Source organism: Podarcis bocagei (genome assembly GCF_964188305.1).
Source record: "Podarcis bocagei genome assembly, chromosome: 7".
NCBI classification, from domain to species: Eukaryota; Metazoa; Chordata; class Lepidosauria; order Squamata; family Lacertidae; genus Podarcis; species Podarcis bocagei.
The window spans coordinates 17,014,096-17,039,421 of record NC_138132.1 but is presented as its reverse complement, the minus strand read 5'-3'; the positions used below and the strand labels follow the sequence as shown (position 1 = coordinate 17,039,421).

The 25,326-nt window shown below is 44.9% G+C and overlaps 2 protein-coding genes across 3 annotated transcripts; both read left to right on the top strand.

Moving 5' to 3' along the window:
• Window positions 1-3,449: 3,449 nt before the first annotated feature.
• Window positions 3,450-19,841, top strand: LOC308591524 (myeloid cell surface antigen CD33-like; the record flags this gene model as incomplete). The annotated part of the gene is made up of 5 exons (XM_081202290.1): window positions 3,450-3,819; window positions 7,264-7,575; window positions 10,284-10,400; window positions 15,656-15,720; window positions 19,797-19,841. The coding sequence occupies exons 1-5, from the start codon at window positions 3,648-3,650 to the stop codon at window positions 19,839-19,841; spliced, it is 711 nt and encodes a 236-aa protein (XP_081058416.1). The 5' UTR covers window positions 3,450-3,647.
• On the top strand, window positions 19,332-25,326 carry LOC308591383 (chemerin-like receptor 1). 2 transcript variants are annotated; one of them, XR_014010150.1, is made up of 3 exons: window positions 19,332-19,529; window positions 22,988-24,463; window positions 24,502-25,326. XR_014010150.1 is itself a non-coding variant. In XM_081202110.1 (2 exons), the coding sequence occupies exon 2, from the start codon at window positions 22,993-22,995 to the stop codon at window positions 23,959-23,961; it is 969 nt and encodes a 322-aa protein (XP_081058236.1). In that variant the 5' UTR covers window positions 19,332-19,529; window positions 22,988-22,992; the 3' UTR covers window positions 23,962-25,326. The 2 variants fall into 2 exon arrangements, 1 of the variants encoding a protein (XP_081058236.1); XM_081202110.1 differs by having other exon boundaries at window positions 22,988-25,326.

The following is a 25,326-nucleotide window of genomic DNA, read 5'->3' as shown; positions in this document are numbered from 1 at the left end:
CTTAATGCATGTTGGACCATTTTTATCGATAAACAATAGAAAAGTCTAGGTTCTCCTTCCCACCCCCACCCCCTCACTTACCTATTGCCTCTTACTCACTCTAAAGAGATTCTAACTGCCTAAGAACATTTCATCACAAAGAACAGCCACATTCTCAAAGGGCAAGGACATTCTGTAGGGAGTGACAAATCTTTCCATTTCAGTTCCTTATCTTTCTGATCTTAGTTCTCCACATTTCCACATCAGCTTGCAAATTCATGTAATGTTTGACTGGCGTGTATATCTGGCTTTCTAAATGATCTTCCATGGTGACCATCTTCCATTGTATCATATTGTGTTATATCACACTTTTGCAAGTCGCTTACAGTGCCTTCATTACAGATCTATAGGCACCAGGCATTCCTCTTCTCCAAGGTCTTTGGCTAATGAAACCATCTATGGCCTTTTAAACACTGGGGAAGGGGATTTGGGTGTTGTTGCTGTTACTATGTTATGCATTTTTTATATTGTAAACCACCCAGGGATCCTCAGATGAAGGGTGGCATGGAAATTTAATCAATAATAATAAATGAATAAATAATGTATAAAACTGCATTATAGGAGGGAAACTGCTTTGCAAAAATGTGGGAAATTGCATACAAAAATGTGTATATTTAGATAATTTCATACTAAAGTGCTGGTGAATTTTTGTGGGGGCTTAAAAACAAACAAATTAGTAACTGATGTGAAAATGGGGAGAACTAAGCTTTGAAATAGTGAGAAGCTTGTGAGAAAGACATGGGCAGATGCACTGATCCTTACAGAATGTTTTTGTCCTTTTAGAATGTGGGTGTGCTTTGTTATGGAATAGGATATTCTAGGGCAGTTAGAACCCTTTTGGAATGAGCAAGTGGCAATGAGGTCAGTGAGAGAGGGAAAGGGGCATGCACAGGCAGTTGTTTATAGATCAAGGTATGTACATTATGTTTTTAAGCATTATCTGTGTCCTCTTTCACTCTTCTGCCCAAACCATCTGAGTGTGGGAACTTCCAAATTGTTGAATTTACCTATGCACAAATTTGTGAACACACAAAATATCCTGCCAGGAAAAGAATAAAATTGAATGTATGGTCCCGATACCACTGCCATGATTATTATCTAAGACTGCAATCCTGTACACACGTATACCCATCATCTGATAAGTCCTCCCCAGGCACAGCCAGAAATCCTTCGGCAACCTCCTCCTCATCAAATCCTTCCCTCTTTCTCTTTGGCAGATCTCCCTCCATGGGAATAACTGTAGCATGCACAGAATGCAGGAGGGAGAAGCTGGCAGGTTGCGAATTCTCCCTCAAAGACAAATCGTTTGGCCTCCTCTCTAGCAACAGCGGCAACCGTGATCCTTTCCCTGCTTTGCAAAGGTGAGTGTGATGTGCAGAAAAGTCACTGCAGACGTCCCATGTCACTTTCTGATTTCTCCATGTCATATTACTCTCTTTGGTGACCCCCTTCCCCACTGCTGTTCCTATCACATTCTCTTCCCATCTCAAGTGAAACTGATGGGCCTTGTTACATGTTCTGTTCCTGTCTTTTGGGCTTGGTGATAGGGATGGGGGAGAAATGTCTTTAGAAGAGGCAAAATACAGATTATGGAGGAAGTTGTATGGAAGACAGCAGGCAAGTGGGGGGGTCAGCTGAGGACAAACTGAGGTTGATAGGGAAGGGCCCCATTCCTTCTAATGGACCAGCCACCACTGCTCCTGTCTGTTTGCTTTGAGGAGCCCTCAGTAGAGTCGAGAAGAAGCAGACCAAGCAGTGGTCTGGGAAAGATAACTGGATCAAGGTATGGACAGATAGGGAGTGTAAATCCTACCAAAGCGCAGGAAGCAGGAAGCAAGAGCGATCAGAGAGAAAAGATGTTCAGCACCCTGGACAGTTCCCAAGAAAGTTATTATTAAAGCAGTGGCAGCCAGAGTGGTTCTGGACTCCAGATCCCATCATGCCTGGCTATAGGCCATGCCAGCTGGGGTGATGGGTTCAAGAACGTTTGGAGGGGACATATTTTGTATGCCAAGGGTCTTGGTTACATTCACCAGCATCTCTACATAAAAGGTATCAGGTTGCATACCTCTGCCTGAGATCCCGTTGGGCTGCTTCCACTCAGAGCAGACAACAGTGGAGAGGGTATAGCAGAACTCTGGAGTTCTGGCTCAATTTTCAATACTATAATCAACTGGGGTAAAAAGTGTGGTAACATTTGCACTATCACCAGAAGGTCTAAAATGAAACACTTAGGATTCAGGGAAGGTCTCTTTGCGGTGGCAGGGTATATTCACAACCAGGTGGTTTAGCTGGTGCTCCTATAGCAGATAATATAAGTGGAGTAAATGCTGTGGGGGCTGGAAAAGGTGAGGAAAGTAAATGGTCCTTAGCCCTGTTCTCAGTTACAAAAAAATGGAGGGTGGGGGTTGTTGCCTTAAGAAGGGATCTCCTCTTGTTAAAGCCAGCCAAGGCCACAAAGGTAGACTGTAATGGCAAGAGGAGGTGGTAAAAAGACTACAATAAAATTGGCTCAAATGGAGAGGATCTAGCAATGGCACACAATACAAGATCTGAGTTTTCTTGGTGATTTTTCAGGGCACACATCTTGAGTACCCCAGTGGCTTAGTAAGTATCTGTTTCACAAAACAGTTTGAAACTTGTTTTACTGTCACGACTTTCTGTAAAGAACTATAGGAATGGAAACATTGGTGAGGCTGCTGATAACTCTTTTATGGTATCTCAGACCCTTTTACAGAATGGCAGTTCCTAGAGGGATGCGCATGTAGACAGGAGCACACTGAATTTATGTTCTCGAAATTTTATTTGGAACCATGAGGGCTAGAAACCTTGAAACTTTGAAAGCAGAGGTTCTCAGTGTTGTAGCACAAAAGTGCCTCAGGAGCTTACACATCTGCTGCATGTTGCCCCACCCCCCTGTTGTACTAGACTCTACTATTTTGCCCATAGCTGGGAATAAAAAACCCCAAGATTTTTGAGTTCTAAGATAAAGGGAGGAACAGTGGAGTGGGTAGAAGGCAGCTTCTTGTGAATGACACTCACCCCTAAAAACATTCTGCTTTTCCCTGCTGGGATCTGAAATGAAGACCAGTAGGTGATTCCTGCAGGCTTCTCTGGTCCCGTGAGTGAGACTACCCCAAGAGGGGACACATGGTGGTCGCATGCCCTGTTTTACAGAGGGTAGTCCCCACAATGTAAAGGCACCCTCTGTTTGAAGGGCTGCCTGGTCAAACTTCAGTTTAAAGACAAAGAAGGGAAATCATGAGGGCCATTGAAGGGGCAGCAGACTAAGCAGGCATGCAGCTCACTTGGTCCTTCTGTCTATGGTAAGATGTATTTATGTTTCAGTTATAGTCCTTGTTTCTGCATTTGCATCTATAAATATGCATTAGCACATGCAATTAGCACAGCGAGGCTTCTGCATCCACGTTCCCTGCAGTTTTACTACTCCCAATTGGTACAAGTGCAGCTCTGAGCCACTGTATGGCTATTGGTTTAGGATTACAGATCGGCAGACCAATTTGGAAGGGACCAACATCTGGGTCCCGGGGGAATTTAAGGCCAGCAGTGATGAAAGGCAGAGATTACTTAAACTTCATTCCACTCATATGAAGTTATCAGGGGATCCAGAAAAAGGCGACTGCTCGTTCACCATCATCAACGCTGGACTCGATGACTGGGGCCAGTACTACTTTAGAATTGATAAAGGAGAGAGCTACAGATACTCCTTTAATCCTTCCAGTTCTCAAACTCACACTAATCCTCAGGTTGTGCTGACAGGTAGGTGGCTTTCCTATTAGGGGCATGCATAGGATTCAGGCAAATCCTAAAGCCTGAGTTTGAAGCATCCTGCTTCAAAATGATTTGGAGTTTGTCTGAAGCAAAGCAGGAAGGATCTTTCCAAAGAGCCCCAAGCCAAAGCAAGACTCTCTGAATCATTTCATGACACAGTAATTCAGATATTTGAAAGCTGTGCAGTCAGTGTGTCTGCAAACATGGAAACACTTCTCCCCAAGCTTGCCATATAAGGAAATTGCAAGGGGGGAAACGGAGAGCTCTTTTGTGACTGACATGTCTACTCGGAGGTAAAGAGGGCCTTCCAATCACAGTATTTGCAAGGAGTGAGATGTTGATGCAATGTATCACATTGTCCTTGTCTGTTCTCTGCTCTTTTGCTTGGTTCTTGCTTGGAACATGCTGGACATTCAAGTCCTTCTGCCTCTGGGCTCCATGCCCTCCCATCCACTCTGGTGAAATCAACTTTGCCCTTTGATTCCTACTGAGCAGAACACAACCTGGAGCTGTTCCCCATCCCATTTGTCATATTTCTGTAGCCTCATCACCCACAGTGTGAGAAGGACATTGCCCTCGTGTCCTGCTGGTGGGAGTTTTCAGAAGCATCAGGTTGGCCACCCTAGGAAATAAGGTGATGGACTTAGTAGGCCATTTAGTCTTGAGTTCCACTGAAATTAATGCGGCTTAAGGAAATCACAACTCATATTCACATTGATTTCAATCAAACCAGAGTATGACTAACTTGTCATGGATCCAGCTCAATATTTGTTGTCCCCCCTTTTTTAAAAAAGAAAAGTTGTTGGTTTCACTTTGTGCTGATGTTTTCATCACAGTTTTAACATTTGATCTGTCTCTTTTCTTTACATATGGTTTTATAATTTTATTGGCAGCTGACTTGTGAGTTCATTGAATGAAAAGATCAAGTAGAGATTGAGTTGAGTTAAAATAATAATAACAAATATCATCGCTCTGGGATTTTGCTACATTAAGGCGCATTGATGTGCACATAATGGGCTCTCAAATGTGTGGCCAGGAGGCTCTTGAGAACAAAAGGATGACAACCTTGGTGGGAGTTAAGAATGGCAAAGTGACGATGACTGGGAAATCCCATCCTTAAGCCAGGGCTCATGTGTCTTACTTAATGCCCAGTGAATCTTCTTCTAATTCCTCCCTGGGGATTCTCACTCATTTAGATCTGAAGAAGCCCAAGATCATAAAGCCACATGAAGAGATTTGGGAGAAGCCAGCCACTTTCAGATGTGTAGCAGCAGAAATGTGTCCAGGGACTAAGCCCCAAATCACCTGGCCTACAGGGCCAGATATACACCCTGTTTATGCAACATCTTCATGGAATACTCAACAGAGCAATTGGAGCTCGTCCTATGGAGTTGACATCACCTTCAAGCCCAGCTTAGCTGATGATGGCATAGTCCTTACCTGCAGCATCAAATACCATTTCTTGAAGAAAGCAGTCCACGTAGCCACCCGCCTTTCCTTTGGCTGTGAGTAGCTCTTTGTTTTCTTTCCTCTCCCTGCATCCCAATCCACAAATGCTCAGCAGCTCCCTGAAGATCAGATGCCCCCCCCCCCCCCGTTTTGCCCTTTGGTTTCCCACTTAACCTTTTTGGTGCTCTCAGCACCCACATTTTGACAAGGGGGACCTGTATCACAATGTTGCAGTGCACCTCATCCTCTAAGACATCCCTTGGGCCACATACAAACCTCTGCCTAATTTGATGCAGAAGCTCATCATCATCACCATCATCTTGCAATTTTCAGTCCAAGTGACTCTTCGAGAAGGCAGGGGGGTTTTTTTTGCCAGTTTTGAACAGGATTCATAATGGCATTTTCTAGGAGAATTCAGATCAACAAGAGCACAAGGTTACCATTCCCTTCCTATCTCAGTACATGAAGGAATGTTTGTACTCATTTGTTCTTGCCAGCAATTTTACACATGCTTAAAGGAACAGGGAATAGACCACAGGCTACACTGTCTGTCCTAAATTGAGATGAAACCAATTTCCTTCTCTCTCTCTTTCTCTGGGTGCCTTCAGCCTGTCTCTAGCGTATTTTGTGCAAGGGATTCAAGCACATACCAGAAATCTAGGTTTGCACAATTAAAGTGGATTGAAGTGCTCTGCCCTCTAGTGGAACAAACACACTTAAAAATGCTATACATTTTTTAAAAAACTATGATACCACTTTAAACAGTCATGGTTCCCTCTAGAGAATTGTGGAAGCTGTACTTTGTTAAGGTTGCTGAGTATTGTTAGGTGACCCCTATTCCCCTCCCAGAGCTACAGTTACCACAGCAGTTTAGCAGTCAATCCCTCTTCCCAAGATACTCTGGAAATAGGCAATAGAACAAAAAATAATAATACCCCCATCTCTCTTCCTCCCCTCTCCTTTCCCCCACCTGCAATATGTCTATGACAAAAGTGTCTTTCATCAAATGCAAAGAAGCTTTGAAAAAGATTCTATTGAAAGTGGAATTGAAAGTGGAGACAATAGATGTACCTTTCCCGGTTTCTCTGTTTGCTGTGTAACACAAATAAACCTTAATCAAAAGAACTTTTTTTTAAAAAAGTGTGATGTGCACATCCACATCACAGATTTAAAGTGTTCTCAATACCACTTTAACAGTCATGGTGTTGCCCAAAGAAACCTGGGAAGTGTAGTTTGTTTAGGGTGCTGGGAATGGTAGCTCTGCAAGGGGCCTCCTAACAACACACAGAACCCTTAGCAAACTGCATTTCCAGAATTCTTCAAAGGGGACCATGACCGTTAAAGTGGCGTAACAGTGTGTGGCTGTGACATAGCTGTCAACCGTCCCTTATTTGGCAGGAAACTCCCTTATCCCAGTGCCGTTTCCCACTGCTGTCCCGGATTGATGATGTCCCTTAAATTTCCCAGGTTTCAAAGAAAGCAGCTCCTCTCCCTCCCTCCCTCCCTCCCTGCCAGCCAGGGAGGAAGGAGGCTCCAACTGTGTTGCTTGGCTGCGTTGCTCACCCAATAAGGAGTCTAAGAACGACTGGAGGGTGGAGCTTGCATGCCTTGTGCCAATCAAATTGGCTGTGTTGCCTGGGGACTCACCTTTGCTCAGCACTTCCCAGCGGAGAGGTGATGGTGGTTTTCCTTGCTGCATTCCCTTTGCCGGGTTGCTGCGCTGTGGAAACCACCACTTGAGGCTTCGTTTGGCTGCTGGTTGACTAAAATCCCTCATTTTGGCTGCTGATCCCTTATTTTCGAGGCTGCTGGTCCCTTATTTTCAAATCTGTAAGTTGACAGCTATGAGCTGTGACCTCTGTATAAAACAAACTTTATTTGCTTCCGCTGCCCCAAAGCCTCTCACTCTCTGTTGTAGCATTGTAAGACATGTTAATGGTTCTGAATTTGGATCATTCACCCCGGCTTTTTGTTGCTTTCCAGATAGGCCTACAGCCAGCACCATCTTGCCTAATGCTACATGTGAGAATGAGGACCGAGGCCCCCGTTGCACCTGTTCTTTCCACTGCTGGCCTCCACCAACGCTTATGTGGGAAGTGGACGGGGTAACCATCACTGGGAACGGAAGCACAAGTGACATGGAGGTCTTACGCTGGGCTGAGGGCAATGCGGCGAGCAGCACCCTGCTGTGGAAAGGAGCCTCCATTGACCACCATGACCCCTTCATCACCTGCACGGCAACCAACCCCTTTGGGAAGCAGACAATGGTGATCCTACCTGGGTCCAATGGAACAAGTGAGCATCTCCTGCCCCAGACTTCACCTTTAAATCCTGTGCATGCTAACATTTACAAATCTCCAAGGCAGGCAGACTTGGGTGGGCAGCCCTAGGCACACTTTTCCTGGTAATAGGCACCACTGAACATAGCAGGACTTCCTTGCAAGGAAACATGCATCCGATTGTGCTGTTTGGCTTCATCCAAGGCAAGGATGGGGGACTTTTCTCAGCCCAGGGGCCACATTGCCTCAATGCACCGGACACTGAGGTCCAGTGCTGAGGGCCTTCTGGTGGTTCCCTCACTGCGAGAAGCCAAGTTACAGGGAACCAGGCAGAGGGCCTTCTCGGTAGTGGCACCTGCTCTGTGGAACGCCCTCCCACCAGATGTCAAAGAGAAAAACAACTACCAGACTTTTAGAAGACATCTGAAGACAGCCCTGTTTAGGGAAGCTTTTAATGTATAATAGACTATTGTATTTTAATATTCTGTTGAAAGCCACCCAGAGTGGCTGCGGAAACCCAGCCAAATGGACGGGGTATAAATAATTTATTATTATTATTATTATTATTATTATTATTATTATTATTATTATTATATCTGTCCTTCCATCATGCCACTTCTCCCTCACCTTTTCTCCAAACTTGGAAACCTTTCCTTGTGGGAGAGTTGCCCCTTCACCATTTCCGTTGCCCTTTTCTGAACTTTCTCCAACTGAGAAAAACTACTCCCAGGTAAAACCTTTCCAGCACTGGAAATGCATATATATTCGAAAAATGAATAGTGAACAGCACATTTCACTGAAAATGAAATGCTTGCTTATGCTGCAGTTTTGAAGCCCAACTTAATTATCTTTGAAGTTCATTTAATGATGATAATGAACTAAAGATGATAAATACCTATCAGGCTTTCCAAGATATACACACCCACATACACAGAACAGTTATCCCACAGGCCGCAAGCAGGGCTCCCCTGGATTTAATGATGCCTTTAATTAATCAAGTAACTAATCATAATTAATTGATAATCAGATTTAACGCAGGCAGTTCAGAACACAAGCACAAAATATGCACAGCTTGGGGGGAGGATTTGCTGAAACAAATTTGGAAATAGGGATGCAGAAAGGGGAGGTATGGGGAAGTAGGTGAAGTAAGGTTTAAGAAAAAAGGATTTGAAATTATACATGTTTGTTTATGTGTTTGTTTGTTTGTATTGTGTATTGTTTGTGTTTTTATAAAGTGTGAAAAACCAATAAAAATTTTATAAAAAAAATTAAAAAATATGCACAGCTTGCAGGCTTAACATATAGAATAATAGAACAAGAAGAACACACGTTTAGAGAAAATTGGAAAACGTTTATTGAATATATAGGGGGGAATTGTGTGCACTTGAAAAGGTTGGCAGCATTAAGATAAATTCAACAGTGTAAATAAGTTTTGATGGATGTGGTAATGGAATACTGAATGGTTTAGTTTATGTAAAATATGCAGGGATTTATGATTTGCAAAATGAAGCATGGAGAGAGAAGAAGGGAAGTCACTGATATTTTAAGGATCTTTAATTAATGCATTCCTTCATGGATAACCTCCTGGGGCATGATGGCCAGAGGCAAATGTGGGTGTGATTCTTCCCTTTGTAGAATGGGCTACATTCCAGCCACACAGCAGTCAGAGATGTCTACGCAGACATGCACAGGCACACCTCTCCATCTAGGCAAGCAAGAGGCATTCTCACTATTCAAGCGGCGGTTGTTGGTGCCCATTGGGAGTGGTAGGGTGGAAGGCAAGGAGACCGGCAGCAGGTGGTGCCAGAGCCTATGAGATGCAGAGATAAACTCAGCCTAGTTTTGCTGCCATCCTCCTCCTGGCTGGGATTAAGGAGAAGGAAGATGACAGTCGGGTTGCAGGTAGGAAGGCAGGATGGCTGGGGGGAACTGAAGGCAGAGTGAGGCTGATGGGGCAGTGCCACACTTGCCACAGTGGACTGGCCTCCACAGAAGTCAGGGAAACATTCTATCCAGGCATAAGAACCCAAGGGAGGTTTCAAAGCAGCATTGGTGAGGATCACAATTGGGAGGGCCCCAATGGTGACATAGAGAGATTGGGGTGGAGGGATACATTCGGACCTGCGTCTGCGCTTCCCCTCCCCAGTCTAAATTGCTTTAGCCGCTGTATTTTTATGTTAAATTTAGTGGTTGGGGCCTTTTGTTGGTTGACTGGGCTTCCTATTTTGTGATGGATTTGATTCTGGTTTTACAGAGCATTCCTGGAGGCCAGCATAATTTACCCCTATTCCAAACTCCATTGAGGGAATCTCTAAGGAAGGCTTCCTGAGCCAGTAGGTGAGCAAAAGCCCATGTTGTGAGGATTGGGCCCTAGGTCAATGTGATCAAGGTTTGGAATAGGTAGAGGTCTCTCCTTTTTGTCCCCCATGCAACTCTTTCAGAATGCCCATTTGGGGAGGACATATGATAGTGTAAATTACACCAGGTGAGCCCCCACACTGAGTCAGGGTGAGGGTCTCGCATCAGTGGAGCCCCAACTCAGCAAGGAAAGACAAAGAACTGTTAAATCTCTGGCCTCATGGCAGATCTTGGGTTTGCATTGTGCTGTTATTATTGTGTGAGGTTTTTTGTGGTTTTTTTTTGTATTTTCCTGGTGTATGTCAACTGCCCAGAGAACTTGATTGGATGGGTAGCATATAAATATATTAAATCAACTTTTTTCAGACGGCCCTCCATCACCACCTTATGTGAAGGTGAAGATTCCTTGGGCCATTTCTGGGATCACTCTTGGGTCCTTGAATCTGCTGACTGTTGTTGTGGCCCTGGTTTACCTTGGCATAGGTGAGTATTGTGGAGAGGAGGCACTATCCTCTCCTCCCTCAGTTGTGGCTGAGTGAGACAGGCATGTCATCTCCCAGCTTGCCTATCCATGGCATAAAGATCCTTGGTGGATATTTACCCCTGAGGTGACCCATCTCCCTCTGCACCAGGAGGTGTCTATCACCTTCCCTAATCTCCATAAAGGTATCACTCTGTTTACCTGTAAAATGTGACTTTGGCTTTCATAGGTCAGAAGGAGCCAAGTGTTGCTCAGTCCCGGGGCTGTCTTAAGCACATGCAGCACTGAGGTGCAAAGATCTGCCCAGCGCTGCCACCCCCCACCCCAGGTTGCCCAGTCCCAGGTGTGCAGGAGGGCAGAGCCAGCCAGCCACCTCAGCGTCTCACTGGCTCAGTCACCCCAAACTCGTGGCGCAGATCAGCCCGCAGCAGAAGAGCCCACCTCGGCGCTCCGACCGATGGGTGGTCTCTACCCTGGACTCAACTCTCGGGCCCCAGACTCTCAGCCTGGAGCCCCTGAGAGCCGGGCGCCCAGGTGCCCTGCACCCCTAGCGCCTATGGGTAAGAAGGCCCTGCTCAGTCCAACCTGGGAGAAGGAGTTCTGAAAAACTGAGCTGCCCTATGCAGCTTTTGTTCATAGCATGGGGAATGTAGGTATAGTGGAACCTTGGTTCTCGAACGGATTAGTTGACGAACAAATTGGCTTCTGAATGCCAAAAACCCAGAAGTAAGTGTTCCAGTTTTTTAGAAGCCAAACGTCCAACACGGTTTCCACTTGAGTGCAGGAAGCTCTTACAGGCAATCGGAAGCTGCACCTTGGTTTTCGAATGGTTTCGGGAGTCGAACGGACTTCCGGAATGAATTAAGTTCAAGAACCAAGATTCCACTGTCTATAAATAGAGATTTACTAGATGCCAAGTTCCAAGTTTGGGGCAAATACTCTTTGCTGAGAGAACCCCAGGGGAATTTTAAATATGCAGCCAAGTAAAGCATGGAAATATAGGATGTTAAACCTTTAAAATATACCCTTCTATGTTCTTTCCAAAATTGCCCTCTACCCTAGCATAGAAAAAGACCACACATTTGGTACGTTTAACATGGTTTACTTACAAACTCTCCAAAATTCAGATTCATACGCTTCTCCATACAGCATTCAAAACAGTCTCACAAGCAGTAAAACTTGGCTTGCTTAGTGGTGAAAGCCCCAACATTATTGGTATAGGAATACAAGAGTTGGAAGTGACCCAGAGGATCATGTAGCCCAACTCTCTGCAATGCAGGCCTAAGCAGCTGTCCCTTACAGGGATCAAACTTGTAATCTTGGTGTTATCAGCACCACACTCCTCAGTCCTGCTTTATACTGTGAGGAAACTCTTATTTCTGGGAATGGTTCCTTATTTAGGATTGAAATTTAGTATTACAGTGGTACCTCGGGGTAAGTACTTAATTCATTCCAGAGGTCCGTACTTAACCTGAAACTGTTCTTAACCTGAAGCACCACTTTAGCTAATGGGGCCTCCTGCTGCTGTTGCGCCGCCGGAGCACAATTTCTGTTCTCATCCTGAGGTAAAGTTCTTAACCTGAAGCACTATTTCTGGGTTAGCGGAGTCTGTAACCTGAAGCGTATGTAACCTGAAGCGTATGTAACCCGAGGTACCACTGTGCTAAATAAGAAACAGGGTGACATTCTTAGAGGGACACCTGTGTCGCTATTGAAACTGCTCTTAGTATCCCAAAGTTCATAGGATGGAGCAGGAAACTGAAATGAAATAGGTAGCCAGACTAAGGGTGGGCCTGAGCATAAGGAATGGCTTTAATGCCTATGATTTTTTGACAGAATTACAAGCCTGGTAGATGAAGGGAACGCAAACTGGGAGGGGTGGCTAACACCCCAGAGGACAGGATCACACTTCAAAACGACCTTGACACATTAGAGAACTGGGCCAAAACAAACAAGATGAACTTTAACAGGGAGAAATGTAAAGTATTGCACTTGGGCAAAAAAAATGAGAGGCACAAATACAAGATGGGTGACACCTGGCTTGAGAGCAGTACATGTGAAAAGGATCTAGGAGTCTTGGTTGACCACAAACTTGACATGAGCCAACAGTGTGACGCGGCAGCTAAAAAAGCCAATGCAATTCTGGGCTGCATCAATAGGAGTATAGCATCTAGATCAAGGGAAGTAATAGTGCCACTGTATTCTGCTCTAGTCAGACCTCACCTGGAGTACTGTGTCCAGTTCTGGGCACCACAGTTCAAGAAGGACACTAACAAACTGGAACGTGTCCAGAGGAGGGCAACCAAAATGGTCAAAGGCCTGGAAACGATGCCTTATGAGGAACGGCTAAGGGAGCTGGGCATGTTTAGCCTGGAGAAGAGGAGGTTAAGGGGTGATATGATAGCCATGTTCAAATATATAAAAGGATGTCACATAGAGGAGGGAGAAAGGTTGTTTTCTGCTGCTCCAGAGAAGCGGACACGGAGCAATGGATCCAAACTACAAGAAAGAAGATTCCACCTAAACATTAGGAAGAACTTCCTGACAGTAAGAGCTGTTCGACAGTGGAATTTGCTGCCAAGGAGTGTGGTGGAGTCTTCTCCTTTGGAGGTCTTTAAGCAGAGGCTTGACAACCATATGTCAGGAGTGTTCTGATGGTGTTTCCTGCTTGGCAGGGGGTTGCACTCGATGGCCCTTGTGATCTCTTCCAACTCTATGATTCTATGATTCTATGATTTTCTTCCCTCCAGTGTCCAATCGTCAGGTTTACAGGCATCGTAGAGATATGGCATCAAAGAGATTACAGGCATCGTAGAGATGTGGCTGAAGTTTCTACGATGGATGCTGCCATTTCCCCTTCAATGCAGGTCCGGCATTGAGTGGATCATATGAAATTACCGTACTTTTTGCACCATAACACTCACTTTTTTCCTCCGAGAAAATAAGGGGAAATGTCTGTGCGTGTTATGGAGCGAATGCCTGCGGGTGGCGGGGGGATCTGCTGCAGTCGTGAGCAGAGGATCCATGGTTCCCCTTCCTTCCCTCCTCCGTGGTTACAAAGCATGGATCCACATGGATCCTCAGGATTTTTGCATTGGGCTACTCCAAACTCACTGTCAGATCACATGTCTGTGGCCACAGCATGAAGCACAAAAATCATATATCCACTATTTCGTTTAGAATATTTTTTTTCTTGTTTTCCTCCTCTAAAAACTACGTGCGTGTTATGGTCTGGTGCGTATTATAGAGCGAAAAATACGGTAATTTACCATGACATGCTAGCTATTGTTTCAGATTTGCATTCACAGCCCAAATATGCACAGTAGAGTAACTTCCCTGTGCTAGTAAGCAAAGAATAAATCCATTTTGGCTTGTGGAACATTTCCCACCCTGATTCAATTGCTTTATTTTCCGCAAGTCTTTCTTCCATTTTGTAGGCCACTGACTGGGAAATATACATACTTTAGTGTATTTTAAACATATTAATAGCAGGTAACAGCCAAGCATATATCAAGCCATCAAAGATGTTAACAAGCCAATTTCCAACCCTGCATGATGCTTTTCCAAGTTAATGAATTTCCAGAGGGGCAGCCAGTGTTAGTCATTTGCAGCAAAAAAAGAAGAAAAGAACAAAGAGTCTTGTGGCACCTTGGAGACAAAGGGCTAATGACAGCAATTCTAACCATGTCTACTCAGTAAGTCTCACAGTCAAAAGCTGCTGTGTTGACCTGTTGGATAGGCACCTTATGAACAGAGGGGATTAGGTACCTTCAGGGATTTTGGGGGGAAATAGACCATTGCAACTTCTGATACCATGTTCCCTGATCTGCACCTCATCAGGGAACAGGGAGGCCTAAGAGATCAGGGGGGGGCAGTTTCCACATCTGCAGACCTGATGCTGATGCCAGCCAGGACAGAAGAGCCCATCGTTGTGCCTGTTGCATGATTAAAAATGAACCAAAAACAAACCCCTGTGTTGCAATAACACAACAAAAGGACAGTGTCTCCGGAATGATGCTACTGTTTCGTAATAGTCTTCATCAGCAGATATTTTTCAACAGAATATATAAGTAAGATTCATGCTAAGGATCAGTGCCTTTTTGGAGTAAATATTTGGGGTATATAAGAGATAATTGTAAATCTTTAAAGACACTGGCAGGGTTTGATTAACTTCAACAGCATATGGTTAATTAGATAAACGAATAAAGTACGAGATGTAATGAAACTATAAGATACTTACCGAAGGGGGGGGGGAGTCTGAAGCTCGGCAGAGCTAAAGGTGATATATGAGATTTTTTTGTATAACAAATGTACATAAATGTACTCTGATTGAAAATCAATAAAAATCTAATTTTTTTTAAAAAAAGGATCAGTGCCTTTTGAGGCTTTTGAGGCGTCTTCCGTTGAAACTTTTGAAAAACGATTGAGAGACCTTACTTTTGAAACTTTTGTGTCGTCTTCTGTTGATACTTTTGAAAGACTATTGTGAGACTGTCCTTAGACATCTGTTTTGAACACATGGCTTGACGGTCCTCGCTATCACTCTCTTATTTTGTACGTAAAAACTTTGATTGGCTTACTCCTACAATTTGAATGATATCATTACTCTATTATATCTTTTCTACTATTAGCCTACGTGTTGTGTTTGTATTGTTGTGCGTGATTAAAAATAGCAGTTTAAATGTCAAGCAAATGTGCAAGTTAATGCAGAAAAGGGATGGTGCAGACTTTAGGGATGAACAGAGGTGAACAAGACATGAGACAGAAAACAGACTTATTCTCCTCCCTATCCCCTTACTGTTCTGTGATAGGCAGGCATTTAACAGGCCTTGGGTTTTCCAACAGGGAAGAGCTGTAATGGTTAAAGCTTTTACTGTTGATATCTGTCTGCCATGAAATTCTTAAAGGCATCATAAAACAGAAGCCAAACTCATATGCATGGTACCCAATTTTATATCATCTATCTATCTATCTATCTATCTATGTATCTATCTATCATCTATCTATCATCTAGCTATCTATCATCTAGCTATCATCTAGCTATCTATCATCTAGCTATCATCTATCTATCTATCATCTATCATGAGGATGACAATGAGGAAGTTCTTCCAACATATTCCACTTGGGATTTCCACCTCATGTCTCTCAATTTTCTCTTCAGGCTCCACAGCAGCAAGGCGACGAGGCCTGGATCAACAGGCCTTGGTGGCGACAGAACCCACTGAACTATTGGCACTGATTCTCTTGTTTCTTTCAGCGACGATAAGAGAACCTTTCCAGCCCTTATTCAAGACTAGTGCCCTTGCCCTGGAAATGTTGCACGTACAACTGTCCTTCCTTCAAATAAAACATTTTGCTTATTCACATATAAACTCTTTATTTTGCCTTTCAAAGCATTCGAGGCATGCATTCCCACCATGTGTTGGACAGACCCAGCAACATTACAATGAAGGAGGGAAGGCCAGCAAGACCTGAAGCAAAAGACCTTAATTGATCTTTTGAGGGCTACATTTTGTCCCCCATTTCAAGTCACTGCAAATTCTACAGAAACGTATTTGCTTTGTTTTGCCCGGCTTACTTTTGCCCTGCAGTCTTCAGCCCCTGGCTCCGCCCACCCTCAGAATGTGGCCCTCAGAATGTTGGCCACATAAAATCCACTCTGTGGGCTGAAAGGCATTATCCACCTTTGCTGCCAAAAGCACCACTGCTAATACATCCAAACCTGCTTTTCTTCCACATAAGGGACTGGGGCATTCAGGGTGAGCCACGTAGGTGGAATCAATCTCCACAACCACAGTGTTGTGCAGTTCTGCTGAGACCAGATGGGGTGACAGATGAGGTCCTTGTGGTCCAGACCAGTGGTTGGAAAGACTATGGTAAACCTCTCCAGAGTCATGGAGGACTTGACAAATCTGCATATACCTCTGAAAGACCACACAGATCCGCTATCGGGTCCCTTAAGCACAGATTCACACAAAGCGGCAAAACATCCTTGCAGGTTATTAACAGGACTTTTATTTGAAGTGCATATGCAGAACAAAGGTACAGGGCGATAAATACGAACCTGCACACCCAGTCAGGGTGTGCCCCCTTTATTATATAGATTTGCAGAATAGAATACCACCTGATCTCTTGTAAGTCACCTGATTTCTTGTAAACCACCTGATTTCTGGGAAATCGAAACTTATAATAAGTTCCTATTACCATGTAAGGTCTTGGTCTTCCCTCCCTCCTTCCTGCAACCTCCCTCATCCTGGTATTACAATAAATCCTTGTTCCTTATCTCTATCCGCCCAAGCTAGACATTCCAACGAGAGGCCCATTTGCACTGTAACATTTAAGCATGTCCTTCTGGTTGGTGTGGAAACCTCCCCTTTTAGGATAATAATAACAACAATTATATTGTAATATGCCCCTTCACCTCCACTGAAGGAAAGTCCACTATCTTCATTACTCTTAGACTCAGAGACTTTTCAGCAGCTGTTGCACCTGGAAAGTTCTTGACCTTTTTTTTTTAGAAAACCACCGAAATTGTTGAGCTTCTTTTAGACAAACCCCAAAGTTGTTGTTGAGTTTTCTTTTACAAAAACACAAAAAAACCCCAACGCTTGATTTTTCGATTGACTTGCCTAAGATCCAGGACAAAGCACCTTTCAGGAATTCCCCCCCCCCATCAGTTGCACTAGTAATGTCCAGGAAAACCCGGATATATGGCAGCCCTTGTTACCATTGGAAAGTATTTTATTCACAGTTACGTATAGCAAATTTGATCAGTATTATAAACCATTCCTCTACATAGTCCTTCTACAGGCACATTACATGGTTTGATTCCCTAAGGCTCAGAGAATACTGGAGACGTACGTCTTCGTAATATGTACTTGATTAAAAAAATACACAGGCAGGCCATGGGTGGAGACAAACAGTTTGTAGGCAGTAGCATTCATTTATGTCTAGTACCGGTATTTCATGGGCTGATGAGATTTCCCACTTGACTCCTGAGACAAATCGAAATGATCAAGATGTACCTATTAATTCTGAAGCAGAAATTCGAATCTTTTTGCAAAATTCACTGGGGAGCAAAATTCCCCCCACTGCTAATACAAAAGAACAGCTTTCATACATAATGGAGGTCCCTTTCTTAGCACCTGAAAGCTGCTGCATGCAGACCATTACTCAGAATGTGAGGCCATTATTCAATCTTGTGTATGGAAACAGAATCTCAAAACCCCCTTCTCCAATGTTGATAATCACCCCAGATTTGAATGGATGAGATTGACTCTCTATGCAATTTTGCAAGGGCGTCCATTCTGCAACGTCCTGTTCTTTCACACCTTAATCTGCTTTGCAGTTTTACTTCCTGTTTGATCAAACCATATGTGATCTCAACTTCATAGTTCTGCCCTTGAGGGCAAAGGTTTCCTCCTTAAGAAATATCTGGGAGAGGAGTACAGCAATCTAGATTAGGACTCTGGTATGACACTACGTTCACAATTCACAAGTGTTGGTGGTGACCTTTAAAGCCCTAAACAGCCTTGGCCGGGTATACCTGAAGGAGCATCTTCACCCCCACCCCCCACCCCATTGTTCTGCCCAGACACTGAGATTCAGCACTGAGGGCCTGCGGGCAATTCCCTCATTACGAGAAGCCAAGTTACAGGGAACCAGGCAGAGGGCCTTCTTGGTAGTGGCACCCACCCTGTGGAACACCCTCCCATCAGATGTCAAACAGATAAACAACTGACATTTAGAAGACATCTGAAGGCAGCCTTGTTTAGGGAAGTTTTTTAATGACTGATGTTTTAATGTATTTTTAATCTTTGTTGGAAGCCACCCAGAGTGGCTGGGGAAACCCAGTCAGATGGGCAGGGTATAAATAAATTATTATTATTATTATTATTATTATTATTATTATTATTATTATTATTATTATTATTATTGTTATTATTATTATTATTATTATTATTAATCTAGAGCAGCCTTCCTCAATCTTGGGCCCCCAGATGTTGTTGGACTATGATGCTCATCACCCCCAGCTAGCAGGACAAGTGGTCAGGGATGATGGGAGTTTTAGTCCAAGAACACCCAACAGTCTGTACCTGGGTGAGGAACAGAGAGAAAGGGAGTGGTTATGTTGCTGTATGATATTCTATTGCTCTAGATGGGAGCACAGGTGCCGTTATGCAGGGCCCTGGGTGCCCGGGCACACGAAATATTTAAATGAAGGGGCTTCCCCCCACCCTCCAATTCCACTTGGTAGCGTGTGCATGCCATGGGGCGTACATTTGTCATGTCGGCACGCCCCCCATGGCATGCACACAGGGCAATCCAAATCAACATATAAGAAATACAAATATCCAAATTAGCACATAACATTTAAAAACAATTTGAAGCAACCCCCCCACCCCAAATAAAACAACACCCACCCACCCAAGTATTTCAATGCAATTCCTCGCATTGGTTCACCCAATGCAAATTGCGGGGAATTTGTAGGGAAGGGCTGTGCTTGAGGGCAGAATTCTGCCATGTGCGTCACACGTGGTTTGGTTCTCAGTTCAATAAAAATGAAATGTGTTGTGGCTGTTGAGGTCTTGCAACTCACTGTAGACATGACTGCATGACCACCACCCCGCTTCCAGTACTTGGAACTCAATAACAGATAACTGCCTGTGCTCTCTCTGATCGTTGCTCCATACTTTCCCTGCAGGAGGGAAAGGCCATAGCTCAGTGACAGAGCCTCTGACTTGCATGTATTCAATCCCCAGAATCTGCCTGGAACCCTGCAGAGCCTCTGCCAGCCAGTGTAAACCACGCTGGCCTGGACGAGCCAATGGTCTGGCATGGTATAAGGCACGTTCCTTTGTTCCTAAGAGTCTCCTGGGAACTGAGCACTCGGATGTCACAGCTACTGATTTCTCTGCCCCATTTGTTGCATCACTGTCCGGGTTGTGCAAAGGGAGGAACAAACTGTTGTGTACTTCAGTCTTTGTTGCAACCGAGCTTTTGCTGTCTCCCTCCTTGTATTGATATAACTCGCTGGAGAGGAGGCAGCCATTGAATACATCCCTGGCTAAGAACCAGCTAAGAACCAGCTTGTCCTGAAGGCATTTGGAATCTGCACATAGAGAGCCAAGGTATGTGCAGGACCTGTGGCCTGTCGTGGGCTTTCTTTTCCTTTTTTTTCAACTTGAAGGCGGGAGGAGAGAGCTGTTGTTGCCCCCGTAATTCATTTCTCCTCCCCTGTGGCTCCTGATCAAGGAGGTGCGGAAGGCTTTTGCAGTCTTTCAGATACCTGAAAAACCTATTTTGCAACCACAGAGGGACCAGGAAGGGAGGAATCAATATGCTTAAAGTGAGCAACTCTCTTAAAAGCTCTTTTTAAACTGCCTCTTTGTTGGCAGTTAAGCTCCATCGTGGGTTATTTCCCCAAAGGCATGGCACACTGATAATTAATTATGTGGATCACAGATCCTGATCCTTATTGCCTGCTTGTGGGCTTCCCAGAGGCATCTCATCAACCATTGAGAGACACTGTGTGCTTGACTCGGAAACCCATTTCATCGGTCCAGTTCAGTTCCTCTTAGAGTCTCATTTCCCCAACTGCAGGGGGTTGGACCAGATGACTCGCAGGTGTCCCAGTCACCTGTACAATTCTATGGTTCTGTGAAAACAAGGGTGCGTGGCACCACGCAGGATCGGATCCTCTTGCTTAACAGCTGCTAGACAGGAGGCTCTGGTTCTGTGTAGCGCGGCATCACAAGTGGCTTTTGGGGGGGCTGTTTATCAAGCAGCACCCACACCCCACAGAATTGGTGCCTCAACAATTGTTAAGCAGAGGCTTCGATCCTGTCGAGAAGGAAAGAGAGGTCTCTTCTCCTGAGAAGATACAGCCTTTCCGGTCAAGTAGGTTGCAGACTTTCCCACTCAGTTTTCCTGCCCTGTCTGCTTCTCCATCTTGCCTAGTAGCCCGCGCCCTGATAATCACCCTGGGCATAGTTTTAACTTTGGAAAGGTGGTGTGCAAATAAAATGGTTGATTTGCTGATTGAATTTCATCAGAATAATAATAATTAATAATAATAATTTTTTATTCATACCCTCCCAAGGCCAGGCTCAGGACGGCTAACAAGCAATAATAAAAACAAGTTGAATGAATACAACTTAAAAACAAGATTAAAATACAACATTAAAATATTGAAACAGTAAAATATTAAAATGTCAAAATACAGCCTAATCACAGGAGGAGAAAGGAAAAAGAAAGAGGGGGAGGGAATCAAATTGGCTCCAAGCCAAAGGCCAGGAGGGACAACTCTGTCTTACAGGCCCTGCGGAAAGAAATCAGATCCCGCAGGGCCCTGGTCTCAGGAGACAGAGCGTTCCACCAGGCCGGAGCCAGTGTTGAGAAGGCCCTGGCTCTGGTTGAAGCCAATCTAACTTCCTTAGGGCCCGGGACCACTAGGGTGTTGCTATTTATGGACCTTAAGGTCCTCCATGGGGCATACCGGGAGAATCTACCTCTCTTTTCAATAATTTTCAAGTGAAATTCCTCCCCGCCCACCCACCCACCATTAATGTATACCTGAAGGAGCATCTCCACCCCCATCGCTCCACCTGGACACTGAGGTCCAGCTCTGAGGGCCTTCTGGGGGTTCCATCACCGTGAGAAGTGAGGTTACAGGAAACCAGGCAGAGGGCCTCCTCGGTAGTGGCACCCACCCTGTGGAACGCCCTCCCATCAGATGTCAAGGAAATAAACAACTAACCAGTCAGGTGCACAGCATGTAAAATTGTTGTTGTTGTTAAAAAACAGGGAATGGTCGCAAAACTGCACAAGGCATTTTTGGTTCTGCGCCAGCATTGGATGGCATTTGTGTCACCACAAACTTTTACTCAAGGACTCGTTTTGGACCAGCTCCTCTGGCTTTTCAGATGATGGGGGAAGCTGCCGTCTTAGCCCACAAAGGGGAAGTTGTGGTCTCTTCTGAGCTCAGTGTTGTCGCTGTTTTCACAACTTCCAGAATGTGTGATGCTCCAGGCATGGGGTGAAGGAGGGCCTTGGGGGAGCAAGACACAGTCAAGCTTGGCAGCCCAAAGAGAAAATCACATCAAGGTTGCTGCAGACGCAGATTGTGATATTGGAAGCGTATAGATAGTTCTGCTTGCATTGTGATTGCACATGAGAAGCCCAGGCATGATGAGTCCTCACAGGTGCTCAGCCTAGAGATTAAACCAGGTTATCACTGCCATCTCGAGTTATTCCTTAGGCCAGTTGTTAGAAGCTGCGGGATTGGAGAACGCTCTTGTTTTCAGTTCCTGTTTGCTGGTTCCCACAGGCACCTAGTTGACCACTGTGAGAGCAGAATGCTGGACTTGATGGACAATAGCAGGTTCATCCAGCAGGCTCATCTTATGTTCTTATATGTGAATGTTCTGGCATTCCTCACCCAACATACCTCATTCCATTCAGGAGGACTGACTTATAAGCAGTAATTCTAAGAAGCAATTAAAATTGTTTCAGCAGTTTGCTTCATTACAGGGTGTGCGCCTTGCATTGTGGAAGTGGGATTGAATCTAGGCCTACAGTTCTCAGGCAAATTCTCCTAACACGTTTTGCTGCCCCCCCCCAAAAAAAAGTATACGTCAGTCAAAATGACATTTAAAAATGTGTTTATTAAGAGAAAATTGCACTACAATGCTCGGAAATTGTCATTTTTATAATTGCTGCAGAAATGTGGAGAACCAAATTTAAAACCGGAAAAATAAGAAACAAAAAATGCCAAATTTGGTATATCCTTCCATCCCTAGTCATGTCTAACTTGGGGCTATTCATTTCAAAGGGTCTACTCTGAATAAAACTTAGTTGGATACAACTCTCAGTTGGCACATGTAAAATAGAGTGGTACCTCGGTTTTCAAGCATCTCGGAAGCCAAACGTTTTGGTTTTCAAGCACCCAAAACCCGGAAGAAATTGCTTCCGTTTTCGAATGCGCCTCAGAAGTCGCACGGCTTCCACTGTGGGTGTTTTTTGTGTGGGTGTGTTTTCAAATTTCTCCATTGACTTTGCAGACTGCCCTTTGCGCCTCGGTTGTCGAACGTTTCAGAAGTTGAATGGTCTTCCAGAATGAATTACGTTGGACAACCGAGGTACCACTGTACTAGATAGATAGATAGATAGATAGATAGATAGATAGATAGATAGATAGATAGATGGATGGATGAGAGAAGCCTAAGAAAGAAATCAAAATCCAAGACCAGCCAATAAAGACTGAAGATGCTCAGTGATCACAGAATGCTGAATTTCTCTTGTAGGGAGAGGGGAACTGGAAGGAGAGGAATGGAATATCTTAAGAGAAGGAATAGCTGGCTGGCTGGAACACTGAACAAGGGCACACAACACTACAACTCTTCTTACAGGTCCCACTCATTCCCACTGATAGCATATTTAGGGGCTCTGCACTAACTGGTACCACAGCAATATGACGGCCCCCCACAGGTGTTAAGTCAGTATTTTTTTAACGTATTGCCAATAATCCAAGGTGTCAGATTTAGAGCGGGGAGAAAGACACTAAATATGGCCTGTTTCCTTTCTGCAGACATCATGAACTCCTCCTCAGCGGACCAGGTTGACACCACACCGGTGGAAGCCGTCATGCGCCACATCGCCATAGTAACCAACATCATCATTCTGATCCTGGGCGTTAGCGGCAACGGGCTGGTGGTGTGGGCCGTAGCCAAGCGGGAGAAGCGCAAAACCTTCACCTCCACCTGCTACCTCAACCTGGCTGTGGCAGACCTCCTCTTCTCGGCCGGCCGTATCCCTGCCCTTGTGCAGGAGATCATGTACTCCAGCTGGCCCTTTGGCCTTGCCTTGTGCAAGCTCCACACTTTCGCCCGCTACCTCACGGTCTTCACCAGCGTCTTCATCCTCACCGTCATCAGCGTACACCGCTGCCTGTTGATCGCAAGGCCCGTCTGGGCCCGCAACCACCAGGGCCCTCGCTTTCAAGTCCTGGCATGCGCTGGGGCATGGATGCTTGCTCTCGCCTTCAGCATCCCTTATCTGGTGGTGCGCCATGTTGAAATAAAAAATGGATTGCCCTACTGTGTCTATCGGGGAGATCTCAAGAGAGCCACAGACCTGCCCCTGAGGCTGAGCAGGTTCTTTGGAGCATTCCTGGTGCCCTTCATCATCATCGCTGTGGCCTACTTGGTTCTGATTTGCAAGCTCCGAGGACGGCGCTGGGAGGGCTCCCACCGCACCTTCGTTTTGGTGGCCACCATTGTGGTGCTCTTCTTCGTCTGCTGGCTCCCCCACCACATCTTCGTACTTCTCAGCACTGTGTCAGTAGAAAAGCACATGTGGGGGATTGGGCTCAAGCTGTCGAATGCTCTGGCGTACCTCCACAGTTGTGTCAACCCCATGCTGTATGGCTTCGTGGGGTATGTCCGAAGCAGAGGCCTCCATCGGCGGGCTTCTTTCTTGGGGTTCTTCCGCAAAGCACTAACTGAAGAGGATGAAGTCTCCGCTGGGGCAGAAGCATCACGGAGCCTTAGTCAGAAGGTCTGAGAAGCAGTGAAATGTTGGGACATTCTCACAGGGAAGGCCTTGCCATGAAGTCCCCTGGCTACTTCACTTTCAGAAAAGATGGGAGGTTGCAGTGCCTGTAACAAGAGATCTGGTGATCAGGAGAGCTGACATTGATTCTGTACCTGTGACTTCCTTGATACCCAGAGCTGGATCTAGGCTTTAAGTGTGCTCTTGAGAAAGATGACCTCTGTGGGCTTCTTGCCTCCACCTAAACACTGCCCATTTTCCTCTGCATCTGGACCTAATTTCAACCACTACCTAGAGCAGTAGGCAAACTAAGGCAGCTGCCTCCAGAGGCAGAATTTGGGTGTTATGAAAACTCTGTTATTTAGTTTAATCACATTGCATTTTTCTGTCAGAGAGGGGTGAGATGAATTTTTATTTTTTGCCTCTGGAGCCAAAGCAACTTGACTAGCCTTGGAAACTTTGCACCTTGATTTAGAACTGAGGAGTGGGGAGCATCTGCCTTGGGCCACCAAGTGTCCTGGGTCTCCTCTGCTCCAGAAAATAATGGCAAAGATATTTGAAGATGACTATCATATTTCCACCCAGTCTCATCCAGGCTAAACATACCCAACTCCCTCAACCATTCCTCATAAGGCTTGGTTTCCAGACCCTTGATCATCTTGGTCACTCTCCTCTGCACACCTTCCAGCTTGTCAATATCCATCTTAAATTGTGGTGCCCAGACCTGGTCACAGGACTCCAGGTATGGTCTGACCAAAGCAGAATAGAGTGGTGCTATTACTTCCCTTGAATTGGACACTATACTTGATGCAGCCTAGAAGAACATTAGCCTCTTTTCTTTTCTTTTCTTTTTTGCTGATGCATCATGCTGTTGACTCACGTCAAGCTTGTAGTCTACTAAGACCCCTAGATCCTTTTCACATGTACTACTAGCAAGCCAGGTGACCCCATTTTATATTGGTGCAACTGATTATTTCTTTCTAAGTGTAGAACCTTACATTTGTATCTATTAAAATTTGTTTCATTGCTTTTGGCCCAGTTCTCCAATCAGTTAAGGTCGTCTGGCATCCCAATTCTGTCTTCTGTAGCATTAGCTACTGCTTCCAGTTTGGTATCATCTGCAAATTGGTCATAGGACTTCAGTAAATTTTGAAATTGGATTTGAATTAACTCTTGGCTTTAATAGGATGCATTTGATGTGAATTTAATTTTGGCTTGTTTTCTGTTTTGATATTTGCTGCATTCTGTTATATTGACTTCCATTCCGATCTGCTAATTGAGTTGTTGTTTTCTGTTTTGCTGTCCTGTGCTATGGGCTTCCCTGGGGAAAGCAAAAAGGCAGGATATAAGCAGTGAATAAAATGGAAGAGAAAGGAC